General features: G+C 43.5%; 1 protein-coding gene across 5 annotated transcripts; it reads left to right on the top strand.

Moving 5' to 3' along the window:
- Positions 1-26887, top strand: mamdc2a (MAM domain containing 2a). 5 transcript variants are annotated; one of them, XR_011691529.1, is made up of 15 exons: positions 202-420; positions 8023-8273; positions 11083-11167; positions 11248-11382; positions 12481-12737; positions 15092-15185; positions 16437-16583; positions 18592-18857; positions 19037-19133; positions 22100-22246; positions 22410-22669; positions 24170-24254; positions 24452-24524; positions 24710-24799; positions 25874-26887. XR_011691529.1 is itself a non-coding variant. In XM_071481737.1 (14 exons), exons 1-14 carry the CDS (start codon positions 144-146, stop codon positions 24511-24513), a joined length of 2040 nt encoding a protein of 679 aa, XP_071337838.1. In that variant the 5' UTR covers positions 1-143; the 3' UTR covers positions 24514-26883. The 5 variants fall into 5 exon arrangements, 4 of the variants coding, with proteins under 4 accessions (XP_071337838.1, XP_071337837.1, XP_071337839.1 ...); XM_071481737.1 differs by adding an exon at positions 1-171 and having other exon boundaries at positions 295-420; positions 24452-26883; XM_071481736.1 differs by having other exon boundaries at positions 24710-26884.

Below are 26887 nucleotides of genomic sequence, written 5' to 3'. Positions count from 1 at the left end.
ACCCAGAATGACACTGCGTCAGTTCAACATGTGAGAAACAGACACGGAGACAGAGACAGAGACAGAGAGGATTAACGAGCTGCTGGTTCTTCTGGGACGAACCTTGATTTACCGACAGACCTTCAGACTCTGCGGCGGATACGATGCGCCGCGTCTCTCTCATTCTTCAGGGTAATACAAGTCCATCAGAGTTCTGCATGTGAAACTATGTGTGTCTCAGACTTTGGGTGGTGAGCTGTTTCTCTGTGCAGCCACAGATGCTAACACCGGCTTTTGTCTCTGCTCCTCTTGCAGCGCTGCTGCTGTGCGGACTCATCGAGGCGCAGCAGCTGCTGCTGCCCGGCTCCTGCAACTTTGAGCTGGGCACCTGTGGCTACACGTCGGACCCAGAGTTTGGCAGCTGGAGCATGAATGAAGAAGGTACAGTGTCACTTTGAGCTCTGCACAGTAACAGATACAAACACACTAATATTAAAATGCACTATGATGGGATTACACAGAAACTGACCAGTAACATAGTCTCTGACCTGACTGACCTGTTAGACAGTGACCACTGCCTGTCCAGGCAGAGCAGGTCTGATCTGGATTTAAGTCGACACTGATTTTAGTGTTGAAACCACAAACCAACACATAGACATGTGAAGTGTGTCAGTGGTGTGGGAGCAGCTGTGATGTGTGTTGACCTCTGACCCCCTCATCATCTGAGGACTCACAGACCAGGTTATTTTCACTTTTTGGAGAATTTGCTAACATGTGGGTGGAGTTTACCTCTGATGACTCTAGGTGGCGCTTTTAAGATCTGAGGATGCACCATCCCCGCCTCAAGAGACTTATACTTCTGATCATAAAGAAATGTTCAAAGTAGAAGGTGGATCAACATCATCCATCCTCATCTTTCAAACCAGCAGAGCTTGGAGGAGAGTTTCAATTCAATTTCAATTCAATTCAATTTTATTTGTATAGCGCCAAATCATAATCTATATTATCTCAAGGCACTTTTACAGGGTTAGGTCAGACCTGACTTTATTATAGAGAGAAACCAACAGTTTCCACAAAGAGGATAGATAATATGGAACTATAAGCTCTTTAAGATATGATGGTGCCTGACCATTAATGTCTCTATAGGTGATTTTAAATTGTATTCTGGATTTTACAGGGAGCCAATGGAGATACGCGAACACGAGATGTGTTCTCGTTTCCTAGTTCCTGTCAGTACTCGTGCTGCAGTATTTTGGATCAATTTGAGGCTTTTCACTGAGTTACTGGGGCATCCTAACACAAACAAAGAGTTACAGTAGTCCAGTCTCGAGGTAACAAATGCATGAACTAGCTTTTCAGCATCCTTTAGACACAGAATGGGTCTGATTTTAGCAATATTGCGCAGGTGGAAGAAGGCTGTCCTAGAGACTTGCTTTATATGTGAAGTAAAGGACAAATCCTTGTCAAAAGTGACACCAAGGTTTCTGACTGTAGCACTGGAGGCCAAGGTGATGTCATCCAGAGTCAGTATATTATCACATAGTGTATCTCTGAGGTGTTTTGGGCCAATTACAATAACTTCAGTTTTGTCTGATTTTAAGAGTAAGAAATTACTGGTCATCCAGGTTTTTATGTCCTTAAGACACACCTGAAGCCTGGCTACCTGGTTAGTCATCTGCATAGCAATGAAAATTTATCTGGTGCTTCCTAATAATATTTCCTAGAGGAAGCATATATAGAGTGAAAAGTATTGGTCCTAGCACAGAACCTTGTGGAACTCCATGACTGACTTTGTTGTGCATAGAAGAGTCATTATTAACATGAAAAAACTGGAGTCTATCTGACAAATATGACTTAAACCAGCCTAGTGGGGTTCCTTTAATGCCAACCACCATATGCTCTAGTCTCTGTGATAAAATCTTATGACTGATGGTGTCAAATGCAGTAGGATTAGTATAGGGCGAGTAGGACAAGTGTAGAGACAAGTCCATTGTCTGAGGCTGTGAAGAGATCATTGGTGACCTTAAACAGACCTTAAACAGAGCTGTTTCTGTGATGTATCTAAAACCCGACTGAAAATCTTCAAACCATTCCTGTGCAAATTATTACAGAACTGGTTTGCAATGACCTTCTCAAGGATTTTGGAAATAAAGGGGAGGTTGGATATGAGTCTGCAATAATATTTTAGTTTCATGTTGTATGCACTCATATCAGACACAAAACTGTGCAGTAACGTCTCTACTGTAATGACAAATATAACTGTGTCTCAGCCTCCATGATGCACTCTAATGATCCTGCAGACAGGACTTATTTTTATCTCCCAGGTGAAATGTTGTCTGTAGCTCAGTTTAAAAATGTTAGTTATCTTCCTGTTGATGCCAGTGTAGAAAGTCTCAGCTGACAAGTGCAAACACACAAAGATTAACAATAATAATTGAAGGTACCTGCTCTGCTGCAGCTGTGCACAAATAATGTGTGAAGTATTCAACAGATTCAGTGTCAGAGGTTGATCAGGGGTTGATCATTAGTTGATCATAAGTTGATCAGAGGTTGATCATTAGTTGATCAGAGGTTGATCATTAGTTGATCAGAGGTTGATCATTAGTTGATCAGAGGTTGATCATTAGTTGATCAGAGGGTGATCATTAGTTGATCAGAGGGTGATCATTAGTTGTGTCTTTGCAGACTCAGTCTTTGTCTTTGTCTTTGTATAATAGACACCATCTTCTGGAGCCAATGCATAAACCAGGGTGAAGTGTTAAACTTACAGGTCAAAGAGTGTGTTTTTTAGCAGCAACCATCCCTAGAGACAGAGCAGTCTGCATCCTGAGATGTTTACATTGTGTTTGGGCTAAAAGTGTCTACAACATTTAAAAACTTCAGTTTGGGGGTGCCTTGGTGGCACACCTAGTAGAGCGCGTACGATTAAGACTTAGTCTTAACTGCAGCGGCCCGGGGCTTGAGTCCGACCCGAGGCCCTTTGCTGCATGTCATCCCCTCTCTCTCCCCAACTTTCCTGTCTCTCTCTCACTGTACCTAGAAATAAAAGCATAAAAAGCCAGAAGAAAACAAAAAAACAATCTTCAGTTTAACAGTTGTGTAGTTGCAAAACAAATCCAAAGAAAATATGTTATAGTGAACATACAACAGAACAACACACACTGGAGACAATGGTGGGAAGTTTAGGTTCAGTTGTATTTTTGAGTAATGCAGTCTGTGCATCACCTTGAATTAACCTGCAGGGTGACGTGATACCACCACAGCTCACCTGACCAGGCTTCCTCAATAAGACCTGAAGAGACCGCCGTAGTCCAGCAGTTCACTAACTCTGATCCCAGCTGCTTGGACTGTGAGTGTGAAAGGTTGAATTTAGCTCTTTATTGAGAACATGATGCAGGCTGGCCTTGAATGTACAGATGTAAAGAAGTTGTACTGCCCCCCCCTCCATACTGCAACCACCTTATCTACCTGTCCAGGTCTGGATGAATTATTCTGGGTTAGTATGTATGAAACACAGAGTTTAGTGAACCACCTTTATCTGATTTAAAATTCCCTAGGGATTCTTTAAGATGAAGTTTTGTTGGATTGAGTGAGAACAAAAGAGCAGGAAATGAAGACAGTTAAGCAGCAGAGGTTTCTGGTTTTAGCCCTGAAGGTTCCTCTGTGTGTATGCATCTGTGTACTTCCTCTAGGTAGGAGTCACCTGAACAGCCGCAGTGTGTCACCTCAGACCAGACCACCCCTTGTTTGATTTGATTATTTCAGTGCTCATTAATAACCTTTACTGTAAATATGGCAGAATTACCCAGAAGGCTTGTTTCATCCACAGTGACCAGGTGTGAGCTCAGCAGCTTCAATCAAACTAGTTTAAACCAGTGATCCCAGTGTGAAGAGCAGCTCCACAGAGACGCCTCCTCTGTCTGTCTCATTCTGTCCTCACTCAGCTGGTCACGTCTGTTTGAGTCCAGTGGATTCATTACTGTTCACATATGAATTGATGACGAGTGACTGAGCTTCTCCTCAGTGTGAGCAGTTATCACTTTACCTGAGCTGCAGAGAGGAAATTAGAAAGGATTTATTCAGTTGATTCATATATTTGATCTTATTCTGTTCTGAAGCTGCTCCTGTTCTACTGACTCAGTACCTCCTCCTTTATATTAACACCAGCTGTGTCTTTTTCGGCCTTTATGTTGATGCAGTTCAGGTCACGCAGAGGAAGCTGCAGTGTGGTGTCTCTGACTTTGTGTATCTGTATAGTGTATCTTTGTGTAGCAGCCAGACTGAGGTGCTAATGATTCTAAAAATGTACCACAATGCTCTGAAACATTTTACCTGCAGCTCCTGTGACATTGAACTCGGCCATATTGTGATTTTGGATTAACTGTGCAGCTCTACCAGAAACTGAGTGACATCTCGTTGTTTGAGAATTTAAAACCTCTTTTAATATAATAATATGATAAAATTATGACTTTTACTCATAAAAACTCAGTTTTATTCTCTGACCTCTGAGGCATTTCTGTGAAATTATGACTTAATTAATATGACACTTTTACGTCTCAGCTTTATTCTTATAATTTTACTTTGTGTTGGGATGAACAATTAATTAAAATATTATCTAAATCAAAATATGTCAAAGTGAAATATCTAATTCACAGGAGCTGCAGATTTATTTTGAGAAAGGTAAAATGTGACACATCAGACCATAGATGAAGCGTTGTGCTGCTGCAGAGACGCCTTAGTCTACAGACATAAAGGAACATGACTGTTAGGTAGACTCAACAAAAATCACAAAATGACCATTCACACTGCTGCACTGCTGATGGTGATATTATGATTAAAATCAGATCTTTATTATTCTGAGGAAACAACAGTCCTAATCACAGCGGCCCTTTGCTTCATGTCATCCCCTCTCTCTCTCTCCTCAACTTTCCTGTCACTCTTTCACTGTCCCATCTAATAAAAGCATTGAAACTGACTGAAACATTTGTGATGATGTAAGAACACAGCTCAACAACCTGTAAAACAGAAGTCTGGTTGTTTTAATGAGGAACAGGTACAGATTATAATTGTAATGAGACAGTTTCAGTTGTTCTGTTGCAGATGATAAACAGTCATTTTCCTGTTGAGCAGATTAAATCACATGATGAGATGTGATGATGATGACTGATATGCTGAGTTCCTTTGTCTCTTTGTTCCTATGTCAAGCCTCAGCTCCTCTGTGTTTATGACCCTCTGTCAGCTCCGTTTATGTTCCCATAGCTCAGATAAGTGCTGGTGTGTAGACTGTGTGTCCAGGATCCAGCTCTGGTTGGACCGACTGCAGCTGGTCTGAGACCAGAGCTGAACCCAAACAGGAGCTCCAGCGTTAAACCACTAGCCAGACTGAGGGGACTGAGCTCCAGTCTCTGGTCTACACCCACTGTGGCAATAAATAGGCTCATAAAGAAGAAGATGGGATCACATTGGTGTTTTCTGTTTGGTTGCCATGGCAACATGGGCTTGAGTGAAGGAGGCTGCACCAAAAACGTTGTGGTTAAAGGAGGATGAATGTTGGAGGTGATTATACTGAGGGGAGCTCAGGCTGGAGGAGAGTAAACACCTCCTCTCCTCCTCCTCCTCTCACCCTCTCCTCTCCTCTCCTCTGACTCAGCTGCAGATGTTTGTGTAATGGAAACTGAAGAGTGATGGAAAAGCAGAGCCTCAGTTCTTCTGTCACTGTCTCCAGCTGTGGTGCCATGAAAACCACTGATGAAGACTCTGGTACTGCTTCATCCTCTATGTTGGCACAGCAGAAACTCCACACACGTGATCAGACACACACATGATGATGACACAGACACACACATGATCAGGACAGAGACACACACATGATCAGTTATGTGGGTGTGGGGTGGCAGTGCCACATGTGCACCAACAGTAGAGTGACAGAGACCATAAATAATACAGTGTTTATTATAAGCTCCTCCCCCAAGTTATTTGACACACTGACTCAAACTGTTTAAAAATGAATCTGATTTGTCTTCACTTTAGGACTATACCTCTGGTCATAACCAACCACAAAAGCTGAGCAGAGACTCAGCTGAGCAGGTAAAGGTGAGGCTGGAGATGAGCAGCAGGCAGGAGGAGAGTGTTGGCCAAAATACAAAAACTGGAGCAGAGGGTAGCGCAGGTAGTGATGTAGCTCCACATACCTGGTGATGAGGGACTGAGAACTGGAGTTTCAGTACTGAGGGGTGGGTGAGGAGCAGAGCCACACTCGGAGAGAGACAAACAGGAAACACAAGGGAAGGAGAAAAACCTGGAGCTTTCGACCATGAAGTCTCCCTCCTCTGAGCCTCAGAGTCTCACTGGGTCACTGGGTCACATGGTCCCTCATCACCATTACACACACACACACACACACACAGTCCTATTAGAGTGAAAGTTTGAGTCTCTCTGGAGGATTTTGTTTCTCCTCTTTATGTTTATACAAACCTCAGTCATTTCAGCCTGGCTGACTGAAGAGCTCAGAGGGAGGAGGTCAGGGTGAAGGGGGGCTGTAGAAGGACCAGGACTGGGACCAGGACAGTTTAATGATGCTGCAGTCAATGTTAACACATGTGATGAGCTGTCTGTGAACTAGTTAATTAACAGCATTTCCTCGTTTTACTATGATGATCCAGTCACAGTCATGTCTCCGCTAAAGAAACATGGAACAATCAGCTGATCACTGACAGCTGTTTCAGTTGTGTAATCATTGAGTCATTGTTTTGTTGACCGATAATAATACAGCTGAAAAATATTTACATATATGTGAGGTGCTGCACCTCATATATTTGTAAATCTTCTTCAGCTGTATTATTGTCACTGATCAGTGTATTAATCAGTGATCAGTCTATTGATCAGTGATCTTCTCTTCTATCTTCTCAGCCTCTTCTCTTCAGTGTGCTGATCTGTGCTCTTCTACCTGCTCCTCTGTTTGAACCACTCAAAGAACTTCATTTGACCAAATAAGGAACTAAAGACACAGCTGTAACCCCCCCCCCCCACCGCCACCACCACCACCCCTCCACCCTCCTCATGTAGAGCTGAGGGCACTTACTCCAGGTCTACATAAACTGTGTTTACATCCTCTGAGGCTCTCAGACCTGAAAATGGAAACTCTCTCTCTCTCAGGTTTCAGACTCTGCTGCAGAAATGGATTCAAAGTAACACACACACACACACACACACACACACACATACACATGTGGAGCTGTGTGTGTGTTGCTCTCTCTGCTGTTGTTCCTCTGGTTGGTCCTCAGTGTATATAACAGTGGAGAGACGCTGAGGTTAGTTTAGCCTCACCTGGATCAGTCTTTACACTTTTACTGAGAGATTTAATAACTAATACCATCATCATCATCTTTTGTGCTGCTGTCTTCATCTCCCACCAAGTCTTCAGACTGTAAAGTTCATGTCAGATTCGCATCAGTGACTATCAGAGGATCATGAGCTGAAGCAGAGCTCGATGCTGCTGCAGACAGCTGCTCTCAGTGAAGGTTGAGGGTTTGAATCATCTGCTGCTGGAGAGGAGTTTGTGTGTTCTCCCTCTGTCTGGTGGAGTGGACACTGTAAACTACCTGTATGTGGTAACCAGGCCAGTCTACAGGTGTGTCGGTCCTGTGACAGGTGATCTGCAGGAGGGATGTGGGTTTGAACACCAGTTCAGCTGGAGCATGTCTGTGAGGACATTCTGTGTTCTCCTCGGGTCTGTGTCGGTTTTCTCCCACTGTGCTGTGTTGTTTTCTGTTTGTGCTTCTAGTTTCTTCTCAGTTTTTATGTTCCTTCTCTGCTCTGGTTTGAGAGAACCTCCTTATCATTTTCCTCTTATTATCCAGGTTCCTGGTGACAAACTGAATCTAACCCGAGTCTATCTGCAGGAGCCCTCAGTCTGTAGAGCAGCTTCAGTCTGTAGAGCAGCTGCAGCAGCTCTCAGTCTGTAGAGCAGCTCTCAGTCTGTAGAGCAGTCTCAGTCTATTGAGCAGCCTCATATTCTGACTCATCTTCATGTTGTCATCACAGGACATTTGATAACAGTGGACTCAGCCTTCCTGCATGACCTGGAGCAGGCAGTTCTTGTCAGTCCAGTTCTGGACCAGCAGGACTGGAGCTGTGTGAGGTTGGTGTACCAGATCACTGGACAGGGGTCCCTGCATCTGCATCTCAGACCAGACAGTGACAACTTTGACTACCGGCTCTGGACGGCCAACAAAGCCTCTGACAGCTGGCTCATTGCGAGTGTGGACCTGCCCAACTCCACCGTCCCCTACCAGGTAGGAAGATCTGCAAAGATCAAAATCTTAATGATCCTGTACGGTTCCTGTTTACTCAGACTGTGGGAGACTAGGACAGACAGCGCTCAGTCCTCCCAATTAGATCAGTCCTGTAGGTTGACAAGACTGGTGCAGGAAGTCAGGAGGCCGCAGTCTGTCAGAGTTTTTTCTTTGATGTATAACCAACACTGTGGTTATACACCAACAGTGTGTTTATTATTGTAACCATGACGATGAAGGTCCTCTAACTTTAATGGAGGACTTATTTTAACTCAAACCACAAGTTTTTCCTAAACCCAACCAAACCATCACTGTTCCATAACTTAACCACATGTTTACTGTTGTCCCCATGGCGACACTGGTTTATTATGTCTGCCGCTGGTATAGTTTTAAGGGTGATATCAGTGGGTGGGGTTTTCTGAAGAATGTTTATTTGTTGCCCTGATCCACACCAGAATACAGAATACCTCAGACATCTATTCTTCGTCCTTCATCAGTCCTGGTCAGCAGGTCTGTCGTTTTGTCATCCCTTTGGTTAGTTAACATCTGGGAAAGTGACACACTGTCACTTCCCTCAGTTGGGATCAGTGACCATCAGACACTGACAGGTTGTTGCTACCTGGAGACAGAGGTTCTGGAGCTTTCAGTCTCAGGTCTTGTTTTCATCAGTCAGATATCAGTGGTGACACGGTAACAAAGTAAAAGAGATGACAAGTTGTCGGTTCCCATGATCTTTAACCTGCTCAGTATAAATACCTGATTCTTATGGTTCTTCAGTTCAGGAAGGTGTGAGAGGACTTTTGGTTCCTACTTCAAGACGATAAGGGGTGTAACACCATGTCTGCAGACAGACACACACAGACACACAGACACTGTACTGTGGTGCAGAGCTTCATCACAGCTGTGGTGTGTTGTTCTACACACTGACACCTTTAACTCGTCTCTGTGGTCAGAGTGAAGAACTTTACCTGTTCACTGTTTTTTTCTTCATTAAGTCCAGTCAAAGTCTTTATTTTGTCTTAATAAACAGCAGTGAGGTTAATTTATTTATTCAATGAGCTCCACTGTGTGTTAACTGTGAAAAAAAAACAGATTTTTTTTCACCATTCAATTCAATTCAATTCAATTTTATTTGTATAGCGCCAAATCATAATATACATTATCTCAAGGCACTTTACAGGGTCAGGTCAAGACCTCACTTTGTTACAGAATAAACCCAACAGTTCCCACAAAGAGCAAGCGCTTGGCGACAGGGGGGAGGAAAAACTCCCTTTTAACAGGAAGAAACCTCCAACAGAACCGGGCTCAGGGTGGGCGGCCGTCTGCCTCGACCGGTTGGGTTTAGGAGAAGATAGAAAGAGGGGGAGGGGGAGGAGAGGGGAGAGAAGAGAGAGAGAGAGACCAGGAACAGCTGTGTCGGTAATGGTGTTATCAATAATAATGACAGGTAACAGTGGTTAATAGTAAAGATGAGTAGTGGTGGATCTGGGTCCTGCTGCTCCAGAGGCAGAGAGACCTGCAGAATGAGGACAGAGAGAGGGAGAGAGAGGAGAAGCACAAACTACGGGAGAGAAAAAATACAAAGTTAATGGCATGAAGTCATCGAGAGAGAGAGGGGACTAGAGACAGAAATAGAGAGAGAGCGCCCAGTGAATCATGGGAATCCCCCAGCAGTCTAGCTCTATAGCAGCATAACTAAGGGATGGGTCAGGACATACCCGAGCCAGCCCTAACTATAAGCTTTACTAAACAAGACCGTTTTAAGCCTGATCTTAAAGGTAGAGAGGGGGTCTGCCTCCCGAACCCACACTGGGAGCTGGTTCCACAGGAGAGGAGCCTGATAGCTGAAGGCTCTGCCCCCCATTCTACTCTTACAAACTCTGGGAACCACAAGTTGACCTGCATTTAGAGAGCGAAGTGTCCTACTGGGAAAATAGGGAACTATAAGCTCTCCAAGGTACGATGGTGCCTGACCATTAAAGGCTTTGTAGGTGAGGAGGAGGATTTTAAATTCGATTCTAGAGTTTACAGGGAGCCAATGCAGAGAAGCTAACACAGGAGAGATGTGATCTCGTTTCCTAGTTCCTGTCAGTACTCGTGCTGCCGCATTCTGGATCAATTGGAGGCTTTTTACTGCATTTTTGGGACATCCTGACAATAAAGAGTTACAGTAGTCCAGTCTTGAGGTAACAAATACATGAACTAGTTTTTCAGCATCCTTTAGACACAGAATGGGTCTGATTTTAGCAATATTGCGCAGGTGGAAGAAGGCTGTCCTAGAGACTTGCTTTATATGTGAAGTAAAGGACAAGTCCTGGTCAAAAATGACACCAAGGTTTCTGACTGTAGCACTGGAGGCCAAGGTGATGTCATCCAGAGTCAGTATATTATCACATAGTGTATCTCTGAGGTGTTTTGGGCCAATTACAATAACTTCAGTTTGTCTGAATTTAAGAGTAAGAAATTACTGGTCATCCAGGTTTTTATGTCCTTAAGACAGACCTGAAGCTTGGCTACCTGGTTAGTCTCACCTGGCTTCATGGATAAGTACAGCTGGGTGTCATCTGCGTAACAATGGAAATTCATCTGGCGCCTCCATACTTTATGATGATGAAACAAGTGAGTCTGGTCTCACTCCTTTAAACAGGATTAAACCCCCTGAGGTGACTTTGTCAAACCTGCTCCCTGCTGCTCTGTTATAATGTCATCACAGCCTGAGGTGAGCTGATGTGGGTGAGACAGCCTGTGACATGATGTCATGTTGGTGGCTCTTCAGACAGTTTGTGGATCAGACTCTTCTCCTCCACAGATCCTGCTGGAAGGTCGACCTGAACCTGGCTCAGGGAACAGTGTGGCTATCTTTGAGATCCACATTGTTCCTGGTTACTGCATAGGTGAGCGTCAGAGTCAGCATCTTATGTGATCAGTGTGTGAGGCAGAGTTTAGTGACTGACTGTAATGTTCCTGTGAGCAGACTGTAACTTTGAAGAGCATCACCTGTGTGGCTACAGCAACAGCTGGAACCCAAATGTCAACTGGTACGTGGGAGGGAGTGTGGTGAGAGAACCAGAGACCAACTTGCTGGAGGAGCACAGCAGGAACCAGAGAGGTACACACACACACACACACACACACACAAAGTGAAACATCACACTGATAGAAGACACTTTTCTGCGACTCTGTAAATGTAGCTCAGGTTCATCTCTGAGGTGTTTCTACACCTGGACTGGAGTCCACCTGTGGTGAAGCAGCTGATTGGACACACACCTGTTTATATCAGGTGTCACAGCTGAGGATGCAGATCAGAGCAGGAACCATGAGGAAGGAGCTGCTGCAGAGCTCAGAGACAGGATTGTGTCGAGGCTCGGTGAAGGTTCAAGAGCTCAGTGGTCTCCATCATTCTGACATGAAGAAGTCTGGAACAACCAGGACTCTGCTAGACCTGGACCTGGACTAACTGAGAGGTCAGGCAGAAGGAGAACCTTGATGGTCTCTGAGCTCCAGAGATCCTGTGGAGATGGAGAATTAAACTAGAACTAAATGTTCTCTCTGACTCTAATCTGAATAGAACAAAGATTTTTCTTCTTCTTGTGAATAAAGTGAACATCAGTGATGAGCCTGAACTCTCAGTTTTACTGTAAAACACACAGAAACATTTCAGTCCTCCTTCCTCTCTGTGGTTTCTGTGTTCAGACTGTTTCAGAGAGTTACAGCTAAATATATACGGCTTCTGTTTGTAACCACTGTGGTCAGCTGTCTGCAGCTGCTTATTACTGTGAGGACTGAGCTCTGATTGGCCGTCTACCAGCACCCTCCCTGTGTGGATTCCTCTCAGCTGAGCGTCTGACCCCAGTTTAACAATAAATAATGATGTCACATAAACTGTGATGTCATATTGCTTTGAAATGAACCCAGAACTCAGAGCAGGCTTGTTCTGGACAGAAACTGCTCCAGTTTATATAGCTACAAATGTTTTCACTTCATATAATAAACAGTAAAGGTACATCAAACCCACTGAACTGGACTGGTGGTTCTGATGGTTGTGGAGGCAGAGCCTGTAATCAGGAAGCTGTACTGAGCAGTGACATTAGCTGCTGTGTAGTTAGATTAGATGAAGACCTGCTGGTCATCACCTCTGCTGAGGAGTCTGTCCATCCTTCACATGTACGTAACCATGAACCTTCATCTTCCTCTTCCTTTGCCCCAGGCCACTACATGTATGTGGACTCTGTGTACGCCAAGCACTTCCAGGAAGTGGCCAAGCTGACCTCCCCCATGACCACGGGGCCCATGGCTGGCTGCCTGTCCTTCTATTACCAGAGAGACCAGGAGAGGGGAAACATCTTCTCAGTTTTCACCAGGGACCAGCTGGGCCACTACGAGGAGATCTGGAGGCCTCAGGTGTACGCTACTGCTGACTGGACTCTGGTCAGCGTGGACATCAAGGCCCCCCACTCACTGGAGGTCAGAGCCGGAGCGAGCATGCACATTATTATAATTTTATACATTATCACACTGTATATTATGTTATATAATATACATACTCATAACATGTGACCTGCTGAGGTTAAATTGAGTCAGAACACTAACATCAGCTATAACACATGATTTACATGTTAGAACAACAAGTTAAAGGTCCAGAGAACAGATGTGTTTTGGTTGATCTTTATAACAGAGGAGGAAAGAGTGTGTGTGTGTGTGTGTGTGTGTGTGTGTGTGTGTGTGTGTGTGTGTGTGTGTGTGTGTGTGTTGTTACTGGATCTGGTGTTAACAGATTCTAAAGTCACTGCCCCCCTTGCACCATTTAGAGTTTGGGCTCTAGGGTCTTTGGTGTCTGGAACAAGACCAGTTCTCAGTCTGTGATCCTTGGGGCTCTCTCAGGTATGGGCTCTGTCCCTCTCCTTCATGGTGGTGGCTTTTGGTCACACTTTCATCAATCCAAATGGTTTCAGGGTCAGGTACTGTAAGTCCTGATAAGAGATGGCTTGGAATGTGGGATGTGGACTGGGATCTTCCTAATCGAAGACCCTGAAGGATTTGAATCTGTAGAGGGAGGAGGTGGTTGTCTTGGTACCACCAGGTAAGAACCCTTGTGACCACGGCATATGTAACAGTTCGATTCTATGTTAAAAGGCAGTTGCTATGGTGACGGTAACTGTGTGCACATGGATTCACCAAATGTCCTGAAGCGTTACTGTGTGTGTTTATGTGCACACACCGCTGAACCTGGTGGGTCGCAATGGAAACCAGGTGAGACGTGAGGCAAAGGTACTGCGTGAGGTGACAGGGACAGGTGCATGTGAGAAGTTCTGGTTTTTCCAAGGAGGTGATGAAGATATTTCAAAACCTTGAGATCCAATGTAAACCACCCTCACTCAGGTTGTTGATATCTCAGAGGTCAGGAACAAACATCCATAAATCTGGACAAGAGGAACCAGAGGAACCAGAGGAACCAGAGAAACCAGAGAAACCAGGATAACCAGAGAAACCAGGGAGACCAGAGAAAGCAGAGGAATCAGGAGAACCAGAGAAAAAAGGGAGACCAGAGAGACCAGAGGAACCAGAGACACCAGAGGAACCAGAGAGACCAGAGGAACCAGAGAGACCAGAGGAACCAGAGAGACCAGAAGAACCAGAGACACCAGAGGAACCAAAGGAACCAGAGAAACCAGAGGAAGCAGAGAAACAGAGGCTGCAGAACTTCATTCAGAATCCTCCTGTTTTTAAGTTTCGTTCATTATCACAGTGATCCAGTGACATCATGATACACTGCAGACAGTAGCCGATCACAACTAATCACAGCTGATCACAGCTGCTTTAACACAATACAAACAAGCACAGAATATAAAAAACTGTCACTCACTGACTCCATTATACTTAAAATACCTAGTGAATAGGAAAGGTGGGGGAGGGGCCACAGTGGAGCTTCTTCCTCAATAAAACCATGTTTGACTGAGCAGAAATGACACAAACAGGCAGACAGCAAACAGAGAGAAAGAGACAGGAAGTGAGGGAACAGAGACTGATGACACGTAACAAAGGTTTCCAGCTGGATCCAAACCCTGATCAGAACCAACATCATGTATCTACAGCAGAGGAGGGATCACAATCACACAATCACACAATCACAAAATCACACACAAAACTTGTGATTTTGATATAAAATCATTGACTGTAGCTGCAGGAGGACGGCTGAGTCCAGCTGTAGATCAGCTGTGGATCAGCTGTTTCACTCTCAGACTTCTGTTACCTGGTTTGTGAGAAGTGTGCGGTGCAGACGCCTTCTCATTTTCTTTGAAACAAACCCTAGGTATGTGTGTGTGTGTGTTTTCAAACAGATTCAGATGTGTTCAGGCAGATGTTGCTGTGACCACCTTGTTTCTTTTTAATCTCTTTTTCATCTGAAGCTGCAGAAAAAACAGTTTCCTGAATATGTCCAGAGAAAAAACATGTTACCTCTCAGTGTGTGATTGTTGTGTTTGTGCTGTGGTGTGTGCAGCTGAGCAGACAGACACACACTCACACTCACTCACTCCGCTGTGGTTTCCATTGCACCTCCCCTCTCTCCTCTCCCTGAGCTCTGAGCCAGGACACCTCCCTCGCCCACTGCTGGAAAAAGCTTCTCTGACTCCACTAACTGGGTCAGCTCCTCTGTTGGGCCGAGCCAACAGTCCAGAGCTTTTCCATCATGCAGCTGACTCACCCATGTTCCTCAGTTACCCTGTAGTGCTGTGATGTCACTGCGGCTCCCACAGCCTCAGACTTCAACACATGTTGAATATAATCTGTGTTCTTACAGTGTTTGTGTCTGTTATCAGGTGGTGTTTGAAGTGGCCTTCAACAGTGCCAGAGGTGGATATGTGGCCTTAGACGACATCTCCTTCTCCCCTGAGTTCTGCCACACAGACACAGGTGAGAGGAGACCTCCAGACCATAGGCCCAGAACTGAACCTCAGTCTTGGTCCAGTTCAATATGCTGGACTCCAGGTCTGAAGGCACAGCCATGACCTCTAGAGGCTGTAATGTTGACTACACCTCACTAACAAGAGTCTCCCCCCACCGAGCGCTTTAAACAGGGATGAGGAGACTGACAAAGATTGACTGAAAATGAAGAGTCAGAAAACCAGAAACAGGAGGATAAGGGAGGATGAAGAAGAAATAAGAAGACAATAAAGAAAGACATGACAAGGTAGAGGCAGGGAGAAATGAACAGAGACAGAAGACAAGATGAGAGCAGGAGAAAGAGAGAAACCCACACACAAATGTAATATATGGACATACAGTGAATTTTCACATGACATATTTGCGCATTTTAAATTATATATAAAACCCGTTAGAAATTAGAACCATTTCATATATTGACATGAATGTCTAGCTCATATAAATATGTAGGTTTATGTTAATATTATAGACATATGTTATATAAATATATAGCATCCACAGTCAGTATATGATGTTGATATAATAATGTCTGAGACACAAGTTTAAAATTAAATAATAATAAAAACATATATAAACATGTAGAATTCTATATGTATGTTGTTTTAATAAACTGATGAACAGGTTCTCTGTGTTTGTCTGATGAGATGTCAGACTGGTGAAGAGGAGGAGGTGTGTGTACACGCATCTGTACACGTATCTTTCCTCCAAACAGGAAACAGTTTCTTATGTGCAATTCAACATTTCACCTGAGGGTGGAGCTAAAAGCCCTGAAGTTCACTCAAATCTTCCTATTACATTCTCATATTACACACAGACACACACACAGACACACACAGACACACACAGAGAGACACACACAGACACACAGAGAAATGCACAGACACACACAGACACACACAGATACACACAGATACACAGAGAAATGAAACTGATCAGACTCTCGTTAACAGAAAAAAAGTTTTTCAAAATGTGTCAGAAATTGTTTTTCAAATTTACTAGAATCTATTTCAAATAGTTTGCCTCTGAATATGTTTATGTTTATTTGTTTATTTTTATATTTATGGTTATTTGTTTATGTTTATGTTTATGTGTATGTTTTTGTCTTTGTCCATGTTGTTGAATGTGTGGAATGTCATCCTGTGTTCCTAACCCTCACTTCCTGTTTAACAGCTCGCTCTGTTAATGAGGCAGATTCGTGACCTGCTGTGGTTTGTGTTACAGAGCCAACCTTTGATCCCTCCATCGCCAACTGTGACTTTGAGAATGGCCTGTGTCTGTACTATGAGGAGAGAGCAGAGACGAAGGCTTGGAGCAGAGCATCAGTAAAGCCTAATGCCTACAGGATCGGAGACCACACCACAGGAGCAGGTGAGTCACCTGCTCCACCTGCACAGATATTCACTGACAGCACTGAAGTGGAGGTCAGGATCAGTACAATGAACGCTGTCTGTGTTTTTGCACATGAACACCAGTGTTGTCACTGACTCAGCTGTTTTTACCATCGTGTCCACGGCTGCAACTTAATGAGCTGTAACCTGAACGTGAAGAATGTGTGATGTATGACTGTGGATGGATTTTTACTGTCTGTTTGGTAGGAGAATAAGACATGGAGAAAGTGGAGGTTCTATTGTTATTGATGAGCTTTAAGTTTTTGTTAAATCCAGGCCTGTATTATCATGCAGAAGCACTTTAATTCGAGTCAATGTTCGAGTCTATAAGACTAATTAAAGCTGCAAGCAGCATTGGATGCGTCCTCGCACCTTCGTGCAGATCACGGTGTGTGGCAGTTATTGTGTCACTGTTGTAGAGCAACAGGCTTGTGAAGCTTGATAATATTTGGATTCTGCATGAAGGAGTTGATGACAGAGTTTATTGTCAGTAAAATGTTTCCTGTGTGTCCAAACATAGGATGAGCCAAAGATGATTGTATAATTGAAATGGGTTGATGTAGTGAAATTTCCTGAACAAACTGGAGGTCAGAACATTACCTCCAGTGCACACAGGGATGGTTTGTAGCCGAGTGTGAAGTGTCTGGGATGAGAGTCAGCACCTTCAAGGCTGAGGCCTTGGTTCTCAGCTGGAAAACGTTGGACTGCTCCCTCCAGATTGGCAATATCTCTAGGTCTTGTTCACGAATGAGATTGACAGATAGATCTTTGTGGCATCAGCAGTAATGTGGACGTTGCACCGGACCGTTATGGTGAAGAAGGAGCCGACCTGGAAGTTCTTGATTTACCAGTTGATCTTCCTTCCAACCCTCACCTTTGGTCATGGGCTCTGGGTATTGACTGAAAGAATAAGAGCAAAGATACAAGCAACTGAAATGAGTTTCCTCTGCAAAGTGTCTGGGCTCAGCCTTAGAGAGAGGGTGAGGAGCTCTGACATCAGACGGAGCTCTGAGTAAAGCCGCTGCTCCTTCATGTCAAAAGGAACCAGTTGAGGTGGTTTTTGCATCTGATTATGATGCCTCTTAGGCACCTTTGTTTGGAGGTTCTTAAGGCATGTCCAACTGGGATAAACTCACTGAACTCACTGAACGGATTACATGTCCTATCTGACCTGGGAACACCTTGGACACCACAGTAGGAGCTGGAAAGAGCTGTTGGACAGAGGGATGTCTGGAATACCCTGCTTAGTCTGCTGTCACCACGACCTGACCTTGGATAAGAGGAAGAAAATGATGGATGAATGGCTGGATGAACTACAAGTGAGAAACTACACTGAAATCTGGCATCAGGTGAACAAGAGCAAACATCGTGTTTATCTCGAATGGTTATGAAAATATTAATACACGAGTTTAACAGAGATATAAGTTGAAGAATTTAGCTATAAATGATAACAAATCTTTAATAGGAGCAAGAAGACAAATGCACATATTCAAACGATAAGAAAGGTAATAGAGGAGTAGCTCTATAATGGTTAGGAAAAGAGATGTTTCTTTTGAGAAGACCAGAGGAGGGACACAATCAGAGGGAGAACCTGAGTATATGGTGTCATTCCCTGAGATAAAACCAGAACTTACCTGAGGCCTGTCCTACCTGATGAACTGTTCCCTGTCTTTCCTCACCTGTCAGTCTTCAATGACTCCCCAGGCACCAAAAATAACCAACTGAAATAATAAAACAAATTAACAAAAGGAGGCAGGGGCGTGCCCACAGTCCCCACCTGGTTATCTTGATTTGTCACAGGTGAGAGTTTGTCCATCCCTTCATGGGGTCCTGACCAAGGAAGCAGGAACTGGGATGTTGGGATCATCCCCTTGTCACGTTGTTGCCACATTGTGTTGTTGTTGTTGCCACACTATGTTGTACCATTGTAGTTGAACCATTATTACCACTCTTATTCTCCATCATGTTCTTTGTCTCATCTGTCTCAGGCTGTTTCCTCCTGGCTAACACTCGTTTCACCTCGAGGCCCGGATACGTGGGTCGACTTCATGGTCCCTTCTTACCGGGGAACCACAAATACTGCCTGAGGTTCTACTACATGCTTCATGGGTTTAGAAAAGTGGAAAATGCTCTTGCTCTTTACATTTATGATGAGAACAACGTGGCCCAGGAGAAGGTGTGGAGCCTGGCTCACACGTCCAGGGCTGTGTGGACTCAGGTGGAGATCACCTACATGAAGCCCATGCTTACCAAGGTACGAAGCATTACATCCCTGATAAATTGTCTGTGGAGTCTAATGCTTTTGAATGACTGAAGACCTGGAGGGACAAATACTAAGACAGGCAGATGGATGGATGAGAGATGGATGAATGAATGATGATAATTGAACACGTGGCTGGAAAGCATTATTCTGTGTTGTCCTCGGCTTCCCAGGTGGTGTTTGTCAGCATATGTAAGAATTTCTGGGAATGTGGCCTGGTTGCCATCGATGACATCACAGTCAGCATGGGGGACTGTCAAATCACAGCAGGTAAAAGACTCACTGACACATAAACTGACAACTGTTTTTAATGTCTGAAAATAAACCAGGAGAATCTGTGAAGCTGTGATCATTGAGATTTTCACTGTTGCCTTGGTAACAGCAGGTGTGTTTTCCAGTGCAGCCAAACAAACTCAGGCTGTTGTAATGACGAGGTCTGTCTCTATCTGATTTCATGATGCACTCACACTCAATGGTTTTATTCAGGTCACGGTGAGATCAGTCACCTCTGCAGCTCCTCATCAACAGCAACAAGAGAAAGGATGTGAACCAGTTAGTTGTGGTCATCAGACATGGAGTCAGTGCAGTGAGGCATCAGTGGCTGCTGGTTAATTACCTGGTGGGGCCGCAGGCACTAAGGTCTTCTGCTCACACCAGTGGTTCCCAACCTGTGGGCTGTGGCCCCCTGGTGGGCTGCAAAGCTGTTGCAAGAGGGTCAACAAATCATTTACGAAGCAGCACAATTTTGGTGAGAAAAATGTAATTTTTATTTAAAAAAAAAATAAAGATATGAATTTTTAAATGTTTTAAAATAACATGATGTTAATGATGTTATCATTAAATTAAAAAGTGCTCTCACGATGTAGCCTCCATATTGTTATAGGTCGTCGGTGGACCACCCACATTTTTGAGATTTCAAGTCAGAATCAGAATCACAATCTGGTTTATTGTCATTGGAATTTGTTTTGGTGCAAAAACAGTAAGAAGGAAAAAATATAAACAAAGATAAAACAAACAAGTTCTACAGGAAGATCACTTTAATATAAATTGAAAATTTTACAATAAAATAAAATGAAATATTTACAATAAAGATGTGCAAAAATAGCACAGAAAAATATAAATATAAATATACAATACAAATATGTGCAAATGACAGGGGGAATGTGTAATAGTTCTGTGGTAGTGGGGGGTGTGGGGGTCTGTGTGGGGGGGTGTCCTCTAGCCTTATTCATGAGGCCAACTGCAGATTGGACCTGATGGACTGCAGCCTCCTGTCAGAGGGGAGGGACGCAAAGAGTTTGTATCCAGGGTGGGAGGGGTCAACTGCAATCTTCCTGCACGCCTTAGGATCCTGGAGGGATACAGGTCCTGAAGGTGTACAGGTCCTGGAGGGGTGGTAGATTGGATTGTTGGTAGAAGTGGGACACGAGTTGGAAAAGGTTACACTAACACTGTTGTCTGGCTCTGACTGTAGAAGACTGTTACACCTACTGAACAACACCCCATCAACAGCTCAGTGAGCAGAGCTCGTCTATAAAACACACTGGAACAGATGTATGTGTGTGTTTGCTATGACAGGCTGATGGATACTGACTTCAGTCAGTCAGTTTCCATGTCACTGATCTGTTATTGATCACTGAAATGTATTCTTTACCATTAAGCCCTGAAAGGCAAGTGATTTTTTTCAGTATCATTTTCTATGTTTTTGTTTTTCATCTGTATAAAAACCCTGGGAGGCAAGTGATTTTTTTTTAGTGGGAAGAAAGAAAAAATAATTTGAAAAATTATCTCTCTTTTTTACTTGCCCTTCAGTGGTTGTTTCACAGACAAGAAGAAATCACAATAAAATTGATTTAAAAAACTTAATTATTTATTTTTTGTGATTTTTTTTTGTGAAAACAAAAGTGAAAAACAAAAGTGAAAAAGAGAGATTATTTTTCTTTTTTTTGTATTTTCTTTTTTCCTAGAAAAAAATCACTTTCCTCTGGAGGTTTGTTTATGCAGATGAAAAAAATGTAGAAAAATGAATTGATAAATCACTTGCCTTTCAGGGCTTCCATGTATACATCTATAAGTATACAATACAATTACAACTCAAAGGTTCACTTTCTGTTGGTGTGGAGCTTTCAACCATGTCTGATGGTCTTCATCGGTATGAATGAGATGACATTGGCTCTGGTGTCATCACATGACCTCAGTATGAAAGGTGTGAAACATGCACTGTGTTAATGAAGCAGGTGCAGCGGCCTGAAGCTGCAGGTTGTGTCATTGTAGTGAGTGTCGCTCATTTAGACAAAGATCACACAAATCATAAGTGGAGCTGTGCAGGGTTTCTATCAGTGACAGACCGACAGGTGACTGACTGACATCTCCTAACAGGTGGTTTGCTGATCTGATCAATTACTGCAAAATGAATGTATGCTGTGATTGATTGATTGTTCAGTCACAGAGGATGAACTGATGAAGTGATGACATTTTATATCTAAAAGGTCAACTTCACTGTGACATCATAATGTTCTGGAAAAACATCTCTGGCCATTATTTAACACTGAGACTCAGGAAGGAGAAACTGTATTCACTGTGGAGGCAACAACCAGACACCTCAGAAATAAACACGCAAATATGCTGTCTCAGTCAGCTGGGAATAAATAAAATAAAACAATTATAGGCCTGTACATAACTAAAACGGATCTTAGGGCAGTAAACAAACATTTCTGTAACATCAGACCAAGTGGTGTTAATAAAACAGGTGCTGCTGTGATGTAGTGATGTAGTATGGTTCTTAGAGGACTCACCTGAGACAGGTTAAAGACAGGTCGATTAAAACCTCATTACAGAGTGTGACATTGCTAAACAAAACATGCCTCAACCTACATTCCCCATAATCCAGTTCACTAGCTTTCATTAGCAGGTTGAAGCTGTGAGACAGCACCAATGACAGCATCAGACTGGACAAAGCTCCTCCAGAGCCTCAGTCGACGTCTTAGTCCTGAGATGGACCAACCATGATGACTGCAGCTGTGGGAAACCAGTGGAACCAGTGGAACCAGGTGTCTGTTTAAACTGGAGGTTGAACATTATTAACCTGTAAAATGCCCTCCAGGATATGTGGCTCTCCTTCATTCACAGATCCTGGAGCTCTCATCGGATCTGCAGCCCACCCCGGACTGATCCAGTCTCTGAGTGAATCCAGTCTTAGACTTTACATGTGTGCTCTGATTGTGTGTGTCCTCCAGCCTCCCTCCCAGGCCAGTGTAACTTTGAAACTGGAGTTTGTGGGTACATCCAGGATAAGACTGGAGACAAGGCTGACTGGCTGCGAGTCCGAGGACACACCCCCACGTCCTACACAGGACCCAGAGGAGACCACACCACTGGGGTGGGTGAGTCATTCTGCAGTCACTGCTTCATTAATTCATTCATTCATTCATTCAGTCAGAGGACCCACTCTCACATGAGGATGTGAAGTATAAAGTTGATGCATCATCACACTGTTTCAGATCTGAAGATCTAGTCCTGGTTTTATGCACCGTATACTTCCTGCAGGTTACTTCATGTACATTGAGGCGTCGCTCATGCGTCCGGGTCACAAAGCTCGGCTGCTGACCTCTGACCTGCGGGGCTCCTCGTCCCCACAGTGTTTGATCTTCTACTACCACATGTATGGATCTGGCACCGGCATACTGAGTGTGCTCCTGCGCCACAGCAGCAGAGAGCGGGACACACTGCTGTGGAGGAGGCGTGGCGAACAGAGCGTCAGCTGGATGAAGGCGATGGTGGACTACCACTGTGATGCCCGACACCAGGTACGTAGAAATATGTTCATGACAGGGGCCACAGACTGGCCCCTAATCACCCCTAAACAACTAGTAGCTTCCTTCATCTCTGCTCTGTTTTGTCCACAACCATCATGAGAAGAATCAGGCTCAGACTGTCGCTGACAGCAATTTTTATCCATACAATTTTTATTGTCAGAATAATTAAACCAAAGTAGAGTTTCCCTGAGTAATATAATAAAAAAATTAGTACTTTAATATATTAGAAACCACTCCACTTGGGAATATGGTGTCCTGAAAACCTTTTGATGATGTGTAACTTGTGCTCCATGTTCTCTTTCCTCACAGTGGATCTTTAAGTCCCACCATAAGGTCCATTTAGTAGCTCTTCTGGACCTTTTGATCATATCACACAACACTTCTCAGCACCTGGAGTTTCAGATTCAGAGTCCATTCTTGACCTTTGAAACTGTAGTTGACCAAACAACCACAACCATAAAACTACACCGATAAACATACATATTAAAACATCTCCTGTAGTTGTTAGATTAAGTAGATTTGAGTCCTGTGTTAAAGGCCTGAAACACTGCAGCACCCTGCTATGTCTCTGATCCAGTGTTTGAGTTCTATACTGGGCCCTGAACTTATTGTGTTGTAAAACAGGGTTGTGTTACATCTCTCATGTAGCTGTTTGTCAGCAGTGTTTATGTTGAGCTTGGTTATGTCTTCACTGTGTTTACTGAAGCCAGAGTGTCCCCACACAACCTGAACGCACCAGCTGTTCAACATCACAGCTGTTTTCTCTCTGTGTCACTTAGATCGGAGTGTGAATTATACAATGATAATCTGTGTGTGTGTGTGTGTGTGTGTGTGTGTGTGTGTGTGTGTGTGTATGTGATGGGGGGGGCAACTTCTTCTCTGGGGCAAAGTGAACCCAGTTCAGGCACATGCTTCAGTGAACTGGGACGCGAGCCACTATTGGAGTGAGGGAGGTGGACAAGATGTTTAACTAACGTCAATGGTCCACTTTAGTGTCTGAAATCATATTATAAGATTTTTCCAGGCATAAATATGGGAAATATGTTGTAATATTTACAATTACAGAAGGTTATAAATCTTTCAACCCCCCTTACTGTTGTTTTTACCACTGTTTGGGGTTCAAGGCTTAATTAAGGGGGGTCATACACCCCCAATCCTCTTGTAATTGGAACCCTGACTTAGATCATTACACTTCTTTAAACAGCTTGGTCACGTGGTCTCTTTCTCTCTTATGAATGAAGCACACTGACTCACAGTGACCAGTTGTTTTGGGTTAGATGAGATTGGCTGTTGGACTCTCAGGTGCAAATGAGACATTCATATCCAGTTAACTGAACAACCATTACATTTTCAAACATGCTCTGACTCAATATTACTTATTGTCTTAATAATGTCAGAATTAAATACAAGCTGAGGTCAAAATGAATCAGGTCCATTGTTCAGGTTTGTGGCTGGTGGTTAACAAAGTCACATGGTTTGTGTTTCCTCCAGCTTATATTTGAAGCTATCCGGGGCCCGTCACTACGAAGTGACATCGCTATTGATGACATCCGTTTTAAAAGGGGACCATGTGAAGGTACAGTCTGAAGATCCGGTTTGACTCTGAACAGCTGTTGTGTGTCTGCTTGTGTCACTGTCACCTGTCTGTAAGACTAACATACACATGTTGTTACACACACACAAAAAAATTCATTCTTGTGAAATCAGATTTTGTGATGATATCGATATCTGCACCATGTGAGTGTTTAACATCTGTGTTGTCTTGTCCTGCAGATCCTGGTGACATCACTTCATACTCAGGGTTCTCAGAATATTTCAACGAGATTGAGAACTGATGCTGAGACTGGTGTGAAGAGCTATTGTATAAATGCTTGTTAGTTTTTCAGAGTGTGAATGTGAACAATCCACCTAGACAATCTACAGATTTGTAGAGCAAAGCTTATGATGCAGCCTGGACCTGCACTTCCCTTTACTGCTGTCTGTCCTCACGGCCCAGTCCACCACCTTCAGTGTGTCTGCTTTAATCCTCAGGTTCAGATCACAGGATCATGGTTCAGGATCAGACAGGACAGGATCAGGCGAATGATCATGCTTTCTTCCTCTCCTGACAACACACCTCGGGTACACACTCACAACCCAGAGTTCAGGCCTGTTGACACTTTGCACCAGTATCCTCTGAATATGTGTTTTTTCTGTTACACTTATTTTAAGCCACAGGTCAGTAAATAGATGTTCTGATGCAGTTTTAATCCAGATCCTGACAGTTTGACGACAGAGTCCTTCTGAGACATAACTAAAGTAACAGATACTCCAGTGGTTCAGTTTTATAGTCTCATAAAACTGGAGGACTCCACGTGACACATTAAATAACAGAGGACAGGATATCCTGACTTTTATCCTCGTATGAGTCAAATTCCAGAACCCTAGATCCTACAGTTCCCATAATGTGAAACCACTGTTTCATCATAACTCTGTGGTGATGTCCCGACAGATCAGTTGTATATAAAACCAAATTTCTAGGAGACAGGTTTCCACAAAAGACTGTGTGACCTATTATCTATAAAAACAACAGTAAGTAATTCATCCTGCACCAAAGAAGGAAATAATGGAAATATTTTAACATGAAACACAGAGGAGGTGGTGATTTCACTTTAACAGCAAATGAACACAGTAAGAAGACAGAACAGTTTGTCTATTATAACTTGTCTTAAATAAAATCCTGCTTCACTCTGCAGTCTAGTTAAATAAAGCAGCTACACCTGACAACAGCAAACCATGAACAGACAGCAAGCTTTTGTAACGTATCACCTGTCACAGGTGATAAAGGATTTTATGACAAAGTCCCTTTATTTTGAGGACAGACATTTGTATAAAGGACATAGCTGTAACTGTATTTTGTTATATATTTTCTAATTAAATCCTAAGAAAAGACCAAAACCAGCCGTGTTTGAGTCTCTCATCACTCTCTGTGGCCCTCAGCTCATGAATGAAAAACCTCAGTAACACTAACAGTGAGTCTCACTGATGCAGTTTAATATTTATTGTGACAAAGCAGGAAGAAGATGAAGAGTATCACACTGTGGAGATTTTCTGACCAGAAGAGAAATACAGAATTTACATGATCTCCATTCAGGAAATGATGAATTAGATGTTTAGTAGACGAGGGAAAAGTAAAACTGATAATCATCTGTTCAGTGCAGGGAGGTGGTGGAGGATCGGTGGTCTGACAGACTCAGAGCTGGAAGCTGTATGAAGACATAGATATCGTGGATTTTGGTGCATAGTGTCAGTGGGCTCTGACTGCTGCTCTGTGCTTCGAGTGGAAGGAGGAACACAATGACACCACGAGAACGGGAGGAACAGGCAGGACACCTCAGCTCAGCCTGGAGCTTTTCAACAGGACAACTGGATGCTCACAGGCCTAATAAACCTTTATTGTAATAATCCTTTCTGTGCTGTGAACATGTTTTTTAAGTGTGTTTGATTTGAGAGGAGATGGGATGTCAGGTCACGTAGCTGTGTCAGGGGCATGTGGGAAATGCTCAGCTACTTTCAAAGTCCCAGTTATTCAAATATCTGTCACATATATAATCTCTGGATATAACTCAGGTGGTTGTGTAGATTATTTTTCCTCCAGTATTCACTTGAGATTATCTCTGTTTTTTCCACTGGGACAGAGGATCAGACTCATACAGACGGTTCGTGGTAGATTCTGTGTCACCTGGCCGTTTTGATGGCGTGGATTCAGTGAGGTGCTGGAAACCTTCCTACGCTGACTCATTAGTGTCACAGTGTTCACAGCCTGTTGTAACTTTGTGTTGCAGTTCAGCCTGATAACAGACTGAACTACCACTTTGATTCAGAGCGCAGAGACTCAGGTCTGATCTAGACTACTGACCTCTGACCTCTAGACCACACTGTTATGACTGTTTCTGAGATGTTGAAAACACCATTTTAGGCAACAACTAAATCATAGATCACACCTTAAAGCCCTTCCACTTTACTACAACCTGTGTTGTTTTATATGTTTGTATTTCCCATGATCCCTCTGTACTCAGTGACTGCTGAGATATTACAATAAATAGTCTGAGTTATAATTTTGAATTTCACCTTCATGTTTCTTGTCTGAGTGAGTTTGGTCAATGTGATTGTTTAGTCAAACAGCATCAGAATTCAGTAAAGGAACATGTCAGATCATACCCCAGTGTC

This window comes from Trachinotus anak, unplaced genomic scaffold (assembly GCF_046630095.1).
Source record: "Trachinotus anak isolate AG129_WGS33_773 ecotype Australia unplaced genomic scaffold, CSIRO_AGI_Tana_v1 ptg000008l, whole genome shotgun sequence".
Lineage (NCBI taxonomy): Eukaryota > Metazoa > Chordata > Actinopteri > Carangiformes > Carangidae > Trachinotus > Trachinotus anak.
The sequence above is the reverse complement of the archived record's forward strand: the minus strand, read 5'-3'. Positions and strand labels throughout refer to the sequence as shown.

Coding starts and splice junctions, on each gene's coding strand:
- mamdc2a (XM_071481736.1), top strand. CDS start 258: ATGCTAACACCGGCTTTTGTCTCTGCTCCTCTTGCAGCGCTGCTGCTG. Junction 11,168..11,247: donor TGTTCCTGGTTACTGCATAG/GTGAGCGTCAGA, acceptor TCCTGTGAGCAG/ACTGTAACTTTGAAGAGCAT. Junction 12,738..15,091: donor AGGCCCCCCACTCACTGGAG/GTCAGAGCCGGA, acceptor GTCTGTTATCAG/GTGGTGTTTGAAGTGGCCTT.